Below are 18,871 nucleotides of genomic sequence, written 5' to 3'. Positions count from 1 at the left end.
CACCTTGTCTAGTTTGCCTCTTAGATATCAGAATGTGAGGGGGCTTAATCAAGCTGATCTTCTGAAAAGACCATCTTTAAATAGACTCGGACCAAGGGGAAAACCCTAACCTGGCCCATTTGGGGAATGAGCTCAGGGTGGAGTTTGGAGGGCAGGAAATAGGCCATTGCTAGAGGCAGCCTGGCAATAATTGGAAGAGAACTAAAAAAATGAATGTTTGCTTCTCAAATCCTTGGAGAAGTTAATCTGTGCTCCACCAGTTTCAGGAGCTTATGTTGTGAGGGTGACACGAACCGTTTATTAAGCAATTTACAAATGTATTATTGGTAGTTTTCTGTCATCTCACTAAACACAACCTCCTACTCATCGCCTGACAGCACTCCACATAACACCCTGCAAAGGAAAGGGAACTAAGTCTCCTTTTCAAACCCCTCTTCTAAGCTAGAGTGCAGGAGCTAGAATAGGAAGGCTGAGTCATCTTCTTAACAGAAAGTCTAAGTGTACCAAAGCCACATAGAACAAAAGTATGTTTTCTATACAGATCATTTGTTTCAACACATGGTTGCTGTTCTAGGGTATCAACTCAGGAGCTGAGGGAGCTGAGGACATGCTCGGGAGCTGAGGAGCTTTACTGCAGAAAGCAGGTACTTTTCCTTGTCATCTGTGCCATCCCCCCTTGTCCACTCCCAGTTATTGGCATGACTGCAGGTACCTTATTACCAGCAAAATGACCACCACAGCACACTGACTGCTTGGGACCATGCCAGGTATGCACAGAACAGGCAAAGAGGGCCAAAATGATCTTCCAGCAGCCCGCTTAAGAGTTAGGCTATAGCCTCAACTATTCTTTACCCTAAGGGTTTCAGATAATTCGAGAATAAAGGCCCCAGTCTCAGATGCACACACAAGGATGGCTCTCATAGTGCTTTATCTGTTTCCTCATTTCTCATGGCTGAGGCAAGGAAGACTGGGTAGATAGGATTATTATGGTCAGTTCCTTTATAGCTATAATTCCTGAAAACAGGGTCATATGACAGGAAAAGTCCTGGCTTTTGTGCTCATTTTGGTAAAGCAAGTGTTGGGCTGGTTCACAGTACCAGGGTAAGAAGGAGAAAGCAAGCTCCAGCTAGCCTGGGCAGCTCTGACGCTGGGTAACTCACTGGCAACATCAAAGAGAGATGACCAGGATCTTGCCATAAGGCCAGGGACCCATAGCTGACCCCCTTCCCCCTAGTCTCCCAAAAAAGCAGCTGATACCATTATTTCTGCACAGGCGCATGTGATAGAAGGGACCTTTATTTTTATTTTTTCAAGATAATTCATACAGACATTGATTGATTATACAGAGCCATTTCTCTGTCCTCTTTTCTTTCCACTTAAGAAAATTAAAATATACCATGATGAGAATGATTAATGCCAAAACAAGATTTCTGGCTTATCATTTAGGGTACAAATACACACTTCATTGCTTGACATTTTATTGAACACTAAGCAAGACTAAGCATCTCTGCCTTCGTTGTACAGAGCTGAAGCAGAAGACCAGGGAGGGGGAGACAGCACAGTTGTCCTTGGCGGGGAAGATGTAAGCCCCTGTTGTCCTGTCTTGTTGTGGGAAGGCTAACCCATGTTCTGCCGGTTGCCGTAGCCTCTAGGATGGGTGTCCTTCCAGTCATCCCACTCCCGAGCTCTGCGGACTGCCTGATCATCCTCTTCCTCCTCATGCTCCTGATCTTCTTGTTGCTGAGCTGTTCTTTTAAACTCTGCCCAATCATAAAAATGAGAAAGCAGGGGTGAGGAAAGGAGGGACCATCATGGGCCCCAGCTCCACTCTGAACACGACCACATAACATGAAGACAAGGAAAATATAGCTAGCTGTCTACCCTGGGACAAGCAGAATTGGGGACAGTACTTAATATTACTTAACAAGTGACATGTAAGACAAAATTGTCTGAGCTGTTTTCATAAGAAGGCAAACACATAAAAGTTGCCCCTCAAAATGAATTCTATTTTGGGAAAGAATTCTTGCTAAAATGGCTAAGCCCTCACAACATAAAACAGAAATGCCAACTGACCAACAAAACCCCAGCAAACCAAAAACACTGAAGTATTTCCATAGCATAGTGGTTATCCCACTTGCATGACAAAACATTAAAGTAAAAAATATTTGATTTTATGATTTGTGATTTGACTATAGGTGACTGCTCCTCCTCCTTCCTTTATTACAGTTCTACAATTTTACGTGTAAAACTGGATATCACAGGGCAGTTGAACCCACCAGAAAAGAATGTATGTTATTTTGCACATGTTTGGAACAGGGTGTGAGGTCCAAATGGCACTTGTCATGCAGTGTACACGCAAAAGAAATGAAACTAAATGCTCCATTTCTCTTTTGCACTGACTTTTTCTTTCTGCTGTGAGCTAAGGGGAACATTTCCTAGCTACCTTGAATTTGCCCACGAGAAATACTCTCATCACTATGATAAAGAATGAATATGTAGGGAACCTGATCTGTCTTAATAGCTTAAGAGTCTTGTGTTCTATTTAACCCTTTTATTGTAAAATAAAAGATATTGGAAATCACACAAAAATATATATAACTTAAAACTTTCAGAAGGAGGCTATACCTTTATAGCCTCCTCTTGGGTCAAGAAATAAGATTTTCTGTACCCATCCACAAGGTTTCTCTATGAGCATCCAAATCATATCCTCACCCTCCAAAGGTAACCGCTATATTGCCTTTTATAGTAATAACTTCTTCAAGTTTATTATCCAAGCATGCATCCCTAGACACCAGAGTTGTCCATTTCTACACTGATTTTTCACTCAAAGATCTTTAGTACAGAGTTGTGCAACCATCACTACAATCCAATTTTTAAAATTTCTAGCACCCCGGACTTTCCTGGTGGCCCAGTAGCTAAGACTCCATGCTCCCAATGCAGGGAGCCCAGGTTCGGTCCCTAGTCGAAGAACTAGATCTCACATGCTTCAGTTAAGACCCAACACAGCCAAATAAATATTAAAAATTGCTGTCTCAAAAAAATGTTCTATCACCCCTAAAAGATTCCTTGTACTCATCTGCAGTTAATTCCCATTACTTCCTTCCCTGGAAATCATTAATCTACCTTCTATCTCTATAGATTTGCCTATTCTGAAGATTTCACATAAATGGAATCAAGTAACATGTGGTCTTTTGTGTCTGACTTCTTTCACTTAGCATTATGTTTCTGAGGTTAGTTTTACCCATTTAAAAATATTTTGATATATTTTTAATTTACAGGTTTCTTCTTCAATCCCTTTCTTTCTTTACAAGTTATCTATCGAAGAGGCTGGAGCATTTGACCTGTAGTTTCTGGAAAAATCTGGATTTTGCTGACTACATAGTAGTGATGGAGTCCAACATGTTCTTCTGTATTTTTGCAGATTGGCAAGTGGTTACAGAGCTTGATGTGACTCAGGGTTGATCCCTCCCACATGAAAATAGGTGGTGTTGGCACACAGTATTGTGTCTCACATGTTGTGATGTTAGCAGCTGTTGATGCTCAATGTCTAGATTCATTAATTTTCCTGGGGTTTCAAAAAGGTGATACTCTTAACTTTAACATTTCTTTTTTATTAAGTAGAATGCTTTTATAAAGAGAGGCTTCCCCTCATCTACTACTAGTAACCCAGAAAAAAGGACAAGATAAATGCCTGATTCTTTCGCTCTAATTTACCATTTCTCAAGGCAATAAATTAGCTCCTTACCATCCTTTGAAATTGAACAATTTTTCTTTTTAAATACAGTTATGGACTCATGGATTTGGTGGGACTCATATTTGGTGGGTTTCAATGAATTGCAATGACTTCTAAAAGATGTTCCAACTTTTAAATTTTAGAATAGTTTTACAGAAAAATTGTGATAATACAGAGTTCTTATACATCTGTACCCCAGTTCCCTTTATTGTAAACATCGTACAGTACTATGGTTTGTGTGTTATAACTAATGAACCAATACTGATACATACATAATTAACAACTAACTGCTGCTGCTGCTAAGTCGCTTCAGTCGTGTCCGACTCTGTGCGGCCCCATAGACAGCAGCCCACCAGGCTCCCCCGTCCCTGGGATTCTCCAGGCAAGAACACTGGAGTGGGTTGCCATTTCCTTCTCCAGGAGATCTAACTGACCCAGGGATCGAACCTGTGTCTCCTACATTGCAGGCAGATTCTTAACAATTTTGAGCCACCAGGGAAGCCGCACAGGTACTAACTATGCTGCTGCTGCTGCTGCTAAGTCACTTCAGTCGTGTCCGACTCTGTGCAACCCCAGAGATGGCAGCCCACCAGGCTCCCCCGTCCCTGGGATTCTCCAGGCAAGAACACTGGAGTGGGTTGCCATTTCCTTCTCCAATGCATGAAAGTGAAAAGTGAAAGGGAAGTCGCTCAGTCATGTCTGACTCTTCGCGACCCCATGGACTGCAGCCCACCAGGCTCCTCCATCCATGGGATTTTTCCAGGGAAGAGTACTGGAGTGGGGTGCCATTGCTTTCTCCGAATTAACAACTAAAGCTCACACTTTATTCAAATTTCCTTAGGTTTCACCTAATGTCCTGTTTTGTTTTTTTTTCTCTTGGTTCCAGGATTGCATCAAGTATTCCATATTACATTTAGTCCCCTGTGTCCTTAGTCTGCTCTTGGCTGTGACAATTTCTCCCTTTCCTAGTTTTTGATGATTTGGACAGTTTTGAGGTATACTCAGGTATTTTGCAGAATGTTCCTCAACCTGGCATTGCCTGATATTTTTCTCATAATTAGACTAGGGTTATGACTTGGAGGAGAAAAACACAGTGAGGCTCCCTCCTCATCACATCAAATCAAGGCTATACACCTTATTACATGACTTATTACTGCTGATGTTAGCTAGGATCACTTAAGGTAGTGTTTGTACGGTTCCCAACTGTGAAGTTACTGCTCCTCCCTTCTTCTACATTATAGTCTTTGGAAGCAAGTAACTAAACACAGCCTCCACTTATGAAGTGAGGAGTTATGCTTCACCTCCTTGAGACAGGTGTAGACAGGTGTGAGTGAGTGAGTAAGTGAAGTCGCTCAGTCGTGTCCGACTCTTTTCGACCCCACGGACTGTAGTCTATCAGGTTCCTCCGTCCACGGGATTTTCCAGGCAATAGTACTGGAGTGGGTTGCCATTCCCTTCTCCAGGGGATCTTCCTGACCCAGGGATTGAACCTGGATCTCCCTCATTGTAGACAGACGCTTACTGTCTAAGCCACCAGGGAAGTCCTTAGACAGATGTATACACACAAATTATTTTGAATTTTTCTGTACAGTTTAGTCATTTATTTCTATCACTATACGCTCATGGATACTTGTTTTATACCTTTTGTTATAATCTGATACTGTTATTTTTCTGCTTACATTCTTCTAGTTTTGGCCAGTGACAGTTCTTTCAGCAGGCTCTGTCACATTAACACCTCAAAAGTTTGTTTGCTCTAAAGAGCCCTTGGTTCCTTTAATTGGAAAATGGTATTAGAAACCAAGGTTTGGGTACTAGATGTGCTCGTTGCTACTGGCAATTATCCTTTTTGAAGCCAAACTGTCTGGCCTGTGGAAACACCTTCAAATTGGTTTCTGAGACTTTCTGATATGACTGTAGTAGTCTTTTAAAGCTTCTTTCCTATCTTCTATAACAAGATGTTCCAAGTTAATCTTCTTTATTTCCGGGCCTGGAATTAGCTCTCTTTCGAATACATCCTGGTTTCTTTGAATGGGAACGGTATTTCAAGAACACAAACTGAGTTACTACGTGTGCTCACTGCTTCTGGGCTGTTCATTATTTCTAAGTCTTTTCAGTGGATAAAGCAAAAGTGTGTCTGCGTATGTTTACTTTTAAATAAAATTCCTCATGAGTTCATATTCAAGACTACAGGGCTGTTTTGTTTCTAACTTAAATTCTTTTGAAGTACATCTGTATTCTTCCACACTAAAAGTCTTAGCCCTCAAAGACAGAGGATGATGGAATTTGAATAATTACTCATAATTACTCGGTTATATTATCTCACAGTACACAGTCTTGGAATAACTAATACTGCTACCAATATAACTGCTGAGAATAGTTCATTTTTTTTTTTTTTTTTTGCATGTGCTTTCCCCATTTCTTCATTGAAAGAAAGTTATGCTATATCTATGTTATCAGAGCACAGGGCATATAGGTATGAATACTCTACTCCCTCCCTTGTAAATCTCATTTAGTCTTAGTTCTATATGTAACTAATGTTAACCACCAGTCCTGATATCAGTGTCTCTTATTTTGGTTGTCTTATGTTCATTCTTCAGCAAATTTCTCAGTAAGGGATTATGGAACCAATATTTCCTGAGTTCTAGCATGTTGATAAATACCTGTGCCATTTATACCTAAAAGTCATTTTTACCAGATATAATGTCCTTGACTTACATTTTTTTCCCCTTGAGTATCTTAAATGTTACTCCATTTTCTTCTAGTACAAAGTATTGGTGTCAAAAAGTTTGAAGATGATCTAATTTTCCTTCCTTTACAAACTACCTACTGTTTTTGCTGAAGTATCCAAGACATTTCTCTTTAGAAAGAAAAATCTAGTAATTTTATTAGAATGTGGATTTTGTTGTTAGTCATTCTGGGTCAAAATTCTCAGGTACATATTGTGCTTTTTAAAATCAAACCTTTTTTTTTTAGTTCCAGGAAAGTTTCCTCAATGTTATTTTTGAGCATTTATTTATTTTCCTTGCTTTAGTTTTCTTTTCAGATAATCTTATTCCATATGTCTCTGCTAACTTTTCATGTTTCACTTTTTCTAGAATTCTGTTTATCTTTGTTTCTTTTTGATTTAAAAGTTTCTTACTTTAGAAAGGTATTTTCTGTTGTGTTCACTCACTTGTTTTGTTTCTTTTTTCTTATTCAAATTGAAGTACAGGTGATTTACAATATTATATTAGTTTCAGGAGTTTAGTTCAATCACTCAATTGTGTCTGACTCTTTGTGACCCCATGGACTGCAGCATGCCGGGCCTCTCTGTCCATCACCAACTCCCAGAGTTTACTCAAACTCATGTCCACTGAGTTGGTGATGCCATCCAACCATCTCATCCTCTGTCATCCCCCTTCTCCTCCTGCCTTCAATCTTTCCCAGCATCAGGGTCTTTTCAAATGAGTCAGTGTCAGGAGTACGAAATAGTAATTCAGTATTTTATAGATTATACTCTATTTATAGTTTAAAAATATTGGCTGTATTTCCTGTGCAATTCTATATATTCCTATAGTTTATTTGTTTTATCCATAGTAGCTTGTACCTCATAATCCCCTACCACCTTGCCCTTCCCTCCCTTTCCTCTCCTCACTTGTTACTACCTGTTTGTTCTCTGTATTTCTGACTCTAGTTCTCATAGATATATTTATTATTAGATTACTTATGTTATTATATTATTATATTTATTAATATATGTTGGGGGCCAGCGTGAGGCCATGGCAAAGGTCATGAGGAAGGAGGCTCGACGTATGCAAAGGCGGGATCAAGCCTCAGGAGTCTCCCTGGAAATTCTGGAGCATCTACCCCCATAACCAGAGCCTGCCTACTTTACTACTTGTGCTCTCACCTACACCTCTGACTTTACGGGGGGCTGTCCCCCACCACCTCTTTCAGAGAAGGAGTTAACTTAGAGCTCCAGTTAATAATAATTCCTGGGCGTGATAGGAGTGTTTCAACCTACAAACTCCTCTGAAGGTTCTCTAGCCTGCCTGACAGGCTTGTCCGGCCACATGTGATTGCTCACAGCCTCCCAACCGTGAGAGGCACGAGATGCTTTAAACCTTCTAAAAACAGGTTCCTTAGAAAAGTTAGAAAACCATTAGTGTAAGTATAGTGGGCTGATTAGAAATTGTATTGGTGAAGGGTTTTTCATCTGTTGAGCCAATGTTTGTTGCTAAGTCTCCACATCCCCTGCCCTTACACACATTAATGAATATATAGAAGAAATAAGTATTAACCTTTGATATTAATCATGTTAGACCTTAGGCTAAGTAAATTCTTTCCTTAATTAAAACCCACTACACCCTCACCCTATAGGAATGTAACTTTATCTGGTACCTTTGGAAGGTGGAGTCTTTTTTAAGAATAATCACCCCTGGAGAAATGAGTGTCCTGGTTGACTGACCACTGTCACAAGGAGAGGGTCATAAATTGTCAGCAGGCCCCCTGGCCAGAAGATGATGTAACACCCCTAAGACCTCTGTATACATTTGTATGAAGCACCTGACTTTGATAAAAGTCAGGACTGCTGACTCTGCGTGACTTTTGCATAACATCTCAATGTATAAAAGTAGACCATGGAAAATAAAGAATTGGGATCAGTTCCTCGAAAGACTGGTCTCCCCATGTCTCTCTCTCTCTCTCTCAAACTCTGGCTGAGTCTCCATCTGGAGAGCGGAGCCCACCATGCTTACTAATTATGCCTGGGCTTCTAAGATCTGACCAGGGAGGCCTCAGTGTCTCCTCTCCTTCGGGAGAGCGGAAGGACGCCTGCGGCCTATGTAAGTGGTGCAAACTTCTTGTCTTGAAGTTTTATTGGTTTCCCGCGCAAACCAAGCTACTCAGCCTCTTTTCTCCACTGAATTTTCCTACTGAGCTATCCTCATTCTATTACTCTTTACATCTCTAATTAATATCTAATTGAAGCTATTGTATCCTGATCCTCGCCGACGCTGTCCCCGTTTCAAACTCCCTGAATCAGCGGGGGCTGGACCTCGGCAAATATATATTTAGATTCCATATATAAGTGATATCATATAGTATTTGTCTTTCTTGACTTTTTTCACCAAGCATATTACCCTCTAGGGGCCATCCATGTTGTTGCAAATGGCAATATTTCATTCTTTTTAATGGCATTGAATATATATATATATATCACATCTTATCGCATATAAGATATAATACATTGTATATATTTATCACATCTTATCTATTCACTTATTGAGACTTTAGGTTGCTTCCATATATTGGGCAATGTAAACAATGCTGCTATGAACATTGGGGTGCAAGTATTTTTTTGAATTAATGTTTTCATTTTCTATGGATTAAAAATCCAGGAGTGGTAGCCATAAAAAGGAATGAATCTGAGTCAGTTCTCATGAGCTGGATGAACCGAGAGCCTGTTAAACAGAGTGAAGTCAGAAAGAGAGAAACAAATTATCATATATTAATGTAGATATATGGAATCTAGAGAAACAGTACTGATGAACCTATTTGCAAGGCAGGAATAGAGATGCAGACATAGAGAACTGACTTGTAGACACAGTGGGGGAAGGAGAGGGTGGGACGACTTGAGAGTAGCACTGAAACATATATATTACCGTATGTAAAAACATATGTAAAACAGCTAGCTAGTCTGAAAGAGATGGGCATACCAGAACACTTGACCTGCCTCTTGAGAAACCTGTATGCAGGTCAGGAAGCAAGTTAGAACTGGACATGGAACAACAGACTGGTTCCAAATAGGAAAAGGAGTAGGTCAAGGCTGTATATTGTCACCCTGCTTATTTAACTTCTATGCAGAGTACATCATGAGAAACACTGGGCTGGAGGAAGCACAAGCTGGAATCAAGACTGCCAGGAGAAATATCAATAACCTCAGATATGCAGATGACACCACCTTTATGGCAGAAAGGAAAGAAGAACTAAAGAGCCTCTTGATGAAAGTCAAAGAGGAGAGTGAAAAAGTTGGCTTAAAGCTCAACATTCAGAAAACTAAGATCATGGCATCTGGTCCCATCACTTCATGGTAAACAGATGCGGAAACAGTGGCTGACTTTATTTTTCTGGGCTCCAAAATCACTGCAGATGGTGATTGCAGCCATGAAATTAAAAGACACTTACTCCTTGGAAGGAAAGTTATGCCCAACCTAGACAGCATATTAAAAAGCAGAGACATTACTTTGCCAACAAAGGTCCGTCTAGTCAAAGCTATGGTTTTTCCAGTGGTCGTGTATGGATGTGAGAGTTGGACTATAGAGAAAGCTAAGCACCAAAGAATTGATGTTTTTGAACTGCGGTGTTGGAGAAGACTCTTGAGAATCCCTTGGACTGCAAGGAGATCCAACCAGTCCATCCTAAAGGAAATCAGTCCTGGGTGTTCATTTGAAGAACTGATGTTGAAGCTGAAACTCCAATAGTTTGGCCACCTGATGCAAAGAGCTGACTCATTGGAAAAGACCCTGATGCTGGGAAAGATTGAGGGCAGGAGAAGGGGACGACAGAGGATGAGATGGTTGGATGGCATCACCGACTCGATGGACATGAGTTTGAGTAAACTCCGGGAGTTGGTGATGGACGGGGAGGCCTGGCGTGCTGCAGTTCATGGGGTCGCAAAGAGTCGGACACAACTGAGTGACTAAACTGAACTGAACTGAGTGGGAAGTTGCTGTACAACCCAGGGAGCTCAACCCGTGCTCTGTAACAACCTAGAGGGATGGGATGGGGTGGAGGTAGGGTAGGAGGGAGGTTCAAGAGGGAGGGGACATAGATATATACTTATGGCTGATTCATACTGCTGTATGGCAGAAACCAGAACAATGTAAAGCAATTATCCTCCAGTTTAAAAAAATGAAATAGAAAATCCAGGAGTGGAATTGCTGGATCATATGGTAGTTCTACTTTAATTTTTGAGGAACCACTACACTGCCTTCCATAATAGCTGCACCGATTCATACTCCTACCAACAGTGTACTGGGCTTCCCTGATGGCTCAGCGGTAAAGAACCTGCCTGTAGTGCAGGAGACCTGGGTTTGATCCCTGGGTTGGGAAGATCCCCTGGAGGAGGGCAGGGCAACCCACCCCAGTATTCTTGCCTGGAGAATCCCATGGCCAGAGAAGCCTGGCAGGCTGTAGTCCATAGGGTCTCACAGAGTCGGACATGACTGAAGCAACTAAGCAGCGGCAGCAACAGTGTACTAGAGTTCCCACTTCTGCACATCCTTACCAACACTTGTTATTTGTACACTTTTTGATGATAGGCATTCTGACAAGTGTGAGAGGGTATTTCATTATGGTTTTGACTTGCCTTTCCCTGATGATTAGCAATGCTGAGCATCTTCTCATGTACCTGTTTGTTATCTGTATATCTTCTTTGGAAAAATGTCTCAGGTCTTCTGTCCATTTTTTTTAACAGGCAGATAATTGCTTTAGTGTTGTGTTGATTTCTGCCATATGTGAATCAGCCGTAAGTATATGTATATCCGCTCCCTCTTGAACTTCCCTCCCACTTCCCACGCCAGCCCACCCCTCTAGGCCATCACAGTGCCAGGCTGAGCTCCATGTTACACAGCAGGGAGCTGTCTATTTTACACACGGTGGTGTACATATGTCAGTGCCGCTCTCAACTTGCCCCACCCTGTCTCTCCCCTGCTGTTTCCCAAGTCCGATCTCTACATCTGTGTCTCTATTCCTGTCCTGCAAATAGGTTCATCAGTACCATTTTTCTAGATTCTGGAAGTATGGGTTAATATAAATATTTGTTTTCCCCCTTCCGACTTCCCTCTGTATAGTTCCTTACTTCTTTTTTAAAAATTTATTTAATTGGAGGATAATTGACTTATAATATTGTGTTGGTTTCTGTCATACATCAACATGAATCAGCCATAGGTATACATGTCTCCTCCCTCTTGAACCTCCCTCCCACCTCCCACCCCTCTAAGTTGTCACAGATTACCAAGTTTGAGCTCCTTGCATCTTCTGTCTATTCTTCAATTATTTTTTCCATATTGATTATATGAGCTGTCTATGTAGTCTGGATATTAACCCCTTATTGGGCATATCATTTACAAATATTTTCTCCCATTCTGTAGGCTATTTTTTCATTTTGTTGTTGGTTTCCTTTGTGGTGCAGAAGTCTTTAAATTTAAATCAGTTTCATTTGTTTATTTCTGCTTTTGTTTCCTCTGCCTGAGGAGACAGAGCTTTTAAAATATTGCTATGATTTATGTCAGAGAGTGTGCTGCCTTATCCTTCATTTCTGAAATGATTCTTTCCTCTTATTGGCCCAAGTTGTCACTACATTTCTGAATTTTTCTAATCCTGCTATCTATGGTTCTTCTATGTCTTCTTTAATTTTATTAATGTCTTCTAACTAATTTTTAAACAGTATATTTTAGATTTATTGTTCTTTGAGTGTGTCTTTCTGGAATGCTTTTTTTCCCTTTTTAAAAAATTGAAATATAGTTGATCTACAAAATTGTTAGTTTCAGGTGTACAGCAAAGTGATTCACGTACATATATCTATATATTTTCAGATTATATTCTTTTATCTAACTTACATGTAGAATCTAAAAAATAATACAAATGAATCTATATACAGAACAGAAACTGACTTACAGACATAGAAAACAAACTTATGGTTACCAAAGGGGAGAGGGAGGGACAAATTAAGAGTATGGGATTAACATACATACTACTTACATAAAACAGATAAGCAACATGGAATGCTTTTGATTCTTTTTTCTCCTTATAATAATTTTGTGTGGCATTTGATCTTGGTAATTTTCCATTCATTTTTCTTACAGCTTTATTGAGATATTATTCACATACCATAAAATTCACCCATTTAAAGTATACAATTCAGTGGTTTTTAGTATATTCAGAGTTGTGCAACCATCATCACAATTTGTTGCTCATTCTTAGGTGTACTAAGCTTTCCTGAACTTTCAGAAAGAAGTATGGTTCAGGGTGGCTTTTCTAACTTCACAGAGGCACCCTTTCTGTTTTTAATGTATGTTAAAGGAATATAATGACTTACTTGATTACAGTCTTGGTTGTGGTCCTCTCTCCCATTCTCGGACCTTCTCTTTCCTCCTCCTTTACTGTCCCTGTTCTGCTCATTTGAATTCTATTCTCAACAATTTCTCCTCAGTGTGGGACTGTGTGAGTAGGGAGATCTGGTGCCTCATTTTCAAGAGTTCATTAAGGGTTAGACAGCTCCATCCCTTTCAGACCTTCTGACAAGAGATTCCTTGTATTCATTCAGTTTTTATTGGAAGGTAAAACCCCTCCCATTTCAATTACTGTTCTTAAAATGAACTGCCACACTTATTTTTTTTTTCATTAAAATTTTTTAATTCAAGTATAGGTGACTTACAATACTTGTTTCAGATGTACAACACAGTGATCCTATATTTGTACAGGTTATGCATCATACAAAGGTATTATAATATTATTGACTGTAGTCTTTGTACCATAAGTTACATCCTTGTGACTTATTTCTTTTATAACTGGTAAATTGTATCTTTTAATCCCCTTCACCTATTGCACCCTTCCTCCCATTCTTCTCCCTTCTGGCAACCACTAGTTTGTTCTCTGTATCTATGAGTCTGTTTCTGGGTTTTGGGGGGCTCATTTTTTTTTATATTTTAGATTCCACATATAAGTGAAAACATACAGTATTCATCTTTCTCTGACTTATTTCACTTAGCATAATACCCTCCAGATCCATCCATACTGTCACAGATTCCAAGATTTCATTCTTTTTTATGGCTAAGTGGTGTTGGGAAAACAAGGTAGCTATATGTAAAATAAAACTAGACCATTTTTTCACATCATTTACAAAAATAAAGTCAAAATGAATTAAAGACTTAAATATAAGACCTGAAACCATAAAACATCTAGAAGAAAACATAGGCGGTATGTTCTTTGAAGTCAGTCTTAGCAATATTTTCTTTTTTGATCAGTCTCCTCAGGCAAGGACAACAAAAGCAAAAGTAAACAAATGGGACCATATGAAACTAAAAAGCTTTTGCACAGCAAAGGGAACCATCAGCAAAACAAAAACTACTGAATGGGAGAAGATATTGGCAAATGATATGTCTGATAAGGGGTTAATATCCAAAATATATTAAGAACTCAGACAACTCAATACAATTTGAGACAGACATTTTCCAAAGAAGACATACAGATGACCAACAGGCACATGAAAAGATGCTCAACATCACTAATCATGAGGGAAATGCGAATCAAAACCACCTCAAATGCAATGAAACAGCACCTGTCAGAATGCCACACTTTTTTAGTGAATACTGTTTGCTGTTTTGGAATTCTCGCATTTTCAGCTCTTTCAGATGGTCAAACTCTTTCTGCTTACACAGATGCCCATTACTAGTTGATCTTGTGGTTATGATGATCTTCCCTTACCTGTTTTTGAATTTCATGGGGATACACTGTCACTTAGTTTTGTTATAAATATTGTCTATGAATTTTTTCTTTTGTGTTTTTATTGAAGTATAACAACATACATGCAGAAAAATACACAAACACAGGATAGCTAAATCAGTTTTCACATCTGAACATATATCCATATCATCAGTGCCCAAATTAAGATACAAAACATTACTAACTCCTCAGAAATCGCCCTCAGGTCCAATTTCACTCATAATCTCTGACTAAGGGTGAACATCATACTGGCTTTTAACCAGCATACACAAGTTTCACCTGTGTCTGAACTCTATGCTCTTCTCTGTTTTTTTCCCCTCAAATTGTATTTGTAAAATTTAACAAATTAATATTTGTTATTACTTATAACTGAAGAACTATAGTCTGTTTAACCTTATTGCTAACAGTATTTCACTGTGCAGATACGCCAAAATTTATTTATCCATTCTATTATGTATGGGCATTTAGAGTAGTGTTCACTCTGGGGTATTGCAAATAATTCTGGTATGAGCATTCTTGTACAAACCTTTTGAAGACAGAAGGCTCTCATCCCTCTTAGGTATATACTTGGGAGTGAAACTGTCATGGGAGTATATATATGTTCAACTTTTGTGCAACACTACTACCACCAACCCTGCCTCCCAGGCTGTCTTTATTGTTTCCTTTCTTTTATATACTTTAGGCTTATTTTGTTCTTGTTTTCTCCAACTTCTTAAGGTAGTATCTTAGAGACTGATTTTACCTTTCTTTTTTCTAACATAACTACTGAAAGCTATACACTTCCCTCTCAGCACTGCTTCAGTTGTATCTCACAAGTTTTGATGTATTTCACTATTATTCAGTTAAAAATACTTCCTAATTTTCTTTGTGATTTCTTCTTTGATGTGGGTTATTTAGAAGTAGTTGTTTAACTTTAAAAAATTTAGGGACTTCCTAGGTATGTTGTTGTTATTTAGTCACTAAGTTGTGTCTGACTCTTGTGATCCCATGGACTGTAGCCCACCAGGCTCCTCTGCCCATGGGATTTCCCAGGCAAGAATACTGGGGTGGGTTGCCATTTCTTTTTCCAGGGGATCTTTCTGACCCTTGGATTGAACCCATGCCTCCTGCTTGGCAGGTAAATTTATCACTGAGCTAGCTACCTGGGAAGCCTGGTTTAGTCACTAAGTTGTGTCTGACTCTCCCACAACACCACAGACCATAGCCTGCCAGGCTCCTCTGTCCATGGGATTTTCCAGGCAAGAATACTGGAGTGGGTTGCCATTTTTTTCTCCAGGGGATCTTCCCGACTCAGGGATTGAACCTGCATCTCCTGCATTGGCAGGTAGATTCTTTACCACTCCAGGGAAGCCCCAGGTATGCTGTTATTGACTGCTAATTAAATTAGATTGTAGTCAGAGAACACAGTGTGATTTCTATCTTTGAAATTTATGGACACTTATTCGGTGGCCTAGAACATGATGTAAGTTGGTGAACATACCATGTGCACTTGAAAAAAAGTGTTATCTTGCAGTTATTGGATATATTTTTCTGTAAATGTCAAAGAGGCTAAGGTGGCTGCCAGTGCTGTCCGGATCTTCTATGTCCTTACTGATTTTCTGTCCAGAAACTTTTTCAGTTACTGAAAGAAAAGTATGAAAATCTCCAACTATGGTTGTAGATTTGTCTATTTCTCCATTTAATTCTGTCAATTTTTCCTTCGTGTAATTTGAAGGTTGTTATTAGACACAAACACATTTAGGATTCCTATGTCTTCCAGATAAATTGACCCTTTTATTAGCACTAAACGTGCTTTTGAGAGTCCAGTAACACCTTTTGTCTTGAAGTCTACTTTATCTGACATTACTATAGCTATTGCAACTTTCTTATGTCTGTTGTTAGTGTGGTATTATTTTTTTAATCGTTTTATGTTTGACCAAACTGTACCTTTATATTTAAAATGTATCTCTTGATAGGAGATCAAGAGGGTGGAGAAAGATGTGGAGCTCACCTTTACCCATGAACACATCAAAAATAAATCTACACATGGAACAATTCTCACTAAAAACTGGAAATTGGCAGAAAGACTCCTGTACAATCAAGGTTGTAAGTAAAGGTACACGGAAGTCCATAAGGAAGCCTGGACTCCACTCATGAGTAGAGCACAGGTGGACTTCCCCCAGGCAGGACAGAGAAAAGTGTGGCTTAGGCTACTGCTTCCCTGCAACATGCTATGCACAGCCATGCTATGCTCTCCAGCCAGAGCTGAAAGAATGCTCCAGCCCTGTTCACTTCATGCCACAAGTGTGGTACTGGAACTAGGGTGGCCAGGATCTGGGAAAAGACTTGACTTTGAGATGGAGAGGTTACCTGGTCCTGGGGCAGAGCCCCAGGCTGGGCAGCAGTGGCAGAATTTACTCAAGAGGCATCTCAGAAGCAGCCTAGGCTTATGATGGCAACACAGCTGCTGGGTTGCCCACAACCACTTTGCCGCATGGGTGCCCCACTCCAAGCTGAGAGAATGCTCTGGCCATGCCCACTCCATGTCACAGTGTGGCACTAGCCCTAGGGTAGCCACAATTGGGGAAAAGACACAACCATTGACTGCATCTTAGGAAAGCTGCAGACCTCTACAAAGGCAGAGCATTGGATCTCTGTAGGCACACAAGCCCTACTTGGCTTGGCATTCTCATCCTTTATGGCAACGGTCCCAAGTATGGGGAGCAGGGAAAACACATACTTAATGGGAATGGAGCCAGCTCAAGTTCATCCCTCAGGACTTCCGCTCCCGCAACTTGGGATCAGACTCAGTACTGACAGGGTGGTGACAGACACTGAGCAGAGAGGAAGTTCCACTTCCCACCCTGTGCTAGCACCTCCATCTCCAGCCATACCCTCTATCAAGGTGATAGCTATGAGCACACCCTGAGGAAAGACATGACTGGTGTCCACATCAAATCCATCTCTCCCATGAAATGCAATGGGCATACACAGTCTGAAAAGGGATGCTCCCACATAGGAACACCCCTTCAAGAAGTACCTGTTTCACCTAAATTCAGAGGCATAGAAAGTTAGGTAAAATGAAAAGGCAGAGTAATTGCTCTCAATTGAAAGAGGAAGAGTAAATCCCCAAATAAATAATGAAACAGAAACAATTTACTAGAAAAAGAATTTGAAACATTGGCAATAAAAAATATTAACTGAAATAGGGAAAATAACTGATCTAAACACTGATCATTTTAACAAGGAATGATCCTATATTAATGATCACAGATTATATTTAAAAGATTCAATCAAAAACAGATAATTTCATATCTGAAATAAAAACACTACAAGGAATGAATATCAGACTAAGTGATAACACAAGAAAACACAAATGATCTGGAAGATAGAATAATGGAAATCACCCAATTAGAAGAGCAGAAACACAAACAAAAAAAAAGAAATGTAAGGAATCTACAAGATCTTTGGGATAACACTAAGCTCACCAATATTCACGTTATAGGAATTCAAGAAAGGAGAGAGAAGGGGATCAAAAATGTACTTGAAGAAAAGTATGGCTGAAAATGTCCCCAACCTGAAAAAGGAAACATATTCAGGTACAGGAAGCACAGAAGGTCCCCCCGCAAATGAAACCATACAGACCCACACCAAGACATATCACAATTAAAATAGCAAAAGTTAAAGATAAAACAAGAATTTTAAAGGCAGCAGCAAGAGAATAATAGAGTCACATACAAGGGAATCCCCAAAAGGCTATCAACCGATTTCTCCACAGAAACTTTGCAAATCAGAAGGGAATGGCATTATATATTCAAAGCCTTGAAAGGGAAAAACCTGCAACCTAGGACACCCTACCCAGCAAGATTATTCCACTTATAATTATTCCATTTAGAAGGAGAAAGAACTTCTTAGACAAGTAAAAACTTAAAGAATTCATCAATATTAAACCTACCCTAAAAGAAACAGTGAAAGATCTCTCTAAATGGAAAAGAAGAATCTATAGGAAAGAGAAAACCCCACTAGGAAAGACAATATATAGTAACAATCAAAGATTAGTTAAATGAGCCAGTGTGTAGATTAAAAAACAAAAAAATTGTAAAAGCAACTATAACTACAATAAACAGATACGTATGAAGATGAAAAACATGACATGAAAAACACAAAAGGTGAGGGAGGAGAGTAGAAATGTAGATCTAAATGACTACCAGTTTAAAACATGTAGATATAATTACATGTTAACTAACATATATGGTAATCACAAATAAAAAATCTAAAACAGATAACACAAAAAACAAAAAGAAGGAACCCAAGCATAGTACAAAAGAAAGTCAAACCACAACAGTAGAAACAAAGAGAAGAAATGAGTAGAGAAGAACTACCAAAAAAAAAAAAAAAAAAAAAAACCTGGAAAATAAGTAATAAAATGGCAATGAGGTACATACCATAATCATAGGACTAAATGCTCCTACCAAAAGACATAGACTGACTGGATAAAAAACAAGACATTTCAATATGCTCCATGTGAGAGACTCACTTCAGGGCTAGTGAGTACACAGACAGAAAGTGAGGGGATGGAAATAGATACTTCACGTGAATGGAAATGATAAGAGAGGGAAGTAAGACTCATTTCAGACAAAATAGACTTTAAAATAAAGCTATACCAAAAGAGAA

The 18,871-nt window shown here is 39.4% G+C and overlaps 1 protein-coding gene across 2 annotated transcripts in view; it reads right to left on the bottom strand.

Annotated features, from left to right (window-relative positions):
- Positions 1–1,262: 1,262 nt before the first annotated feature.
- IGBP1 (immunoglobulin binding protein 1) overlaps positions 1,263–18,871 on the bottom strand; it is a 47,023-nt gene continuing 29,414 nt past the window's right edge. The window contains exon 6 of one of the 2 annotated variants that reach the window (XM_027533778.1): positions 1,263–1,760. In XM_027533778.1, coding sequence (XP_027389579.1) covers positions 1,618–1,760 — 143 coding nt within the window. In that variant the 3' untranslated portion in view covers positions 1,263–1,617. Of the gene's footprint in view, positions 1,761–13,870; positions 14,201–18,871 lie in introns of those variants that run through there. The other variant, XM_027533779.1, reaches the window with a different exon arrangement.

The sequence above is a fragment of the Bos indicus x Bos taurus genome, chromosome X (assembly GCF_003369695.1).
Source record: "Bos indicus x Bos taurus breed Angus x Brahman F1 hybrid chromosome X, Bos_hybrid_MaternalHap_v2.0, whole genome shotgun sequence".
NCBI classification, from domain to species: Eukaryota; Metazoa; Chordata; class Mammalia; order Artiodactyla; family Bovidae; genus Bos; species Bos indicus x Bos taurus.
The sequence above is the reverse complement of the archived record's forward strand: the minus strand, read 5'-3'. Positions and strand labels throughout refer to the sequence as shown.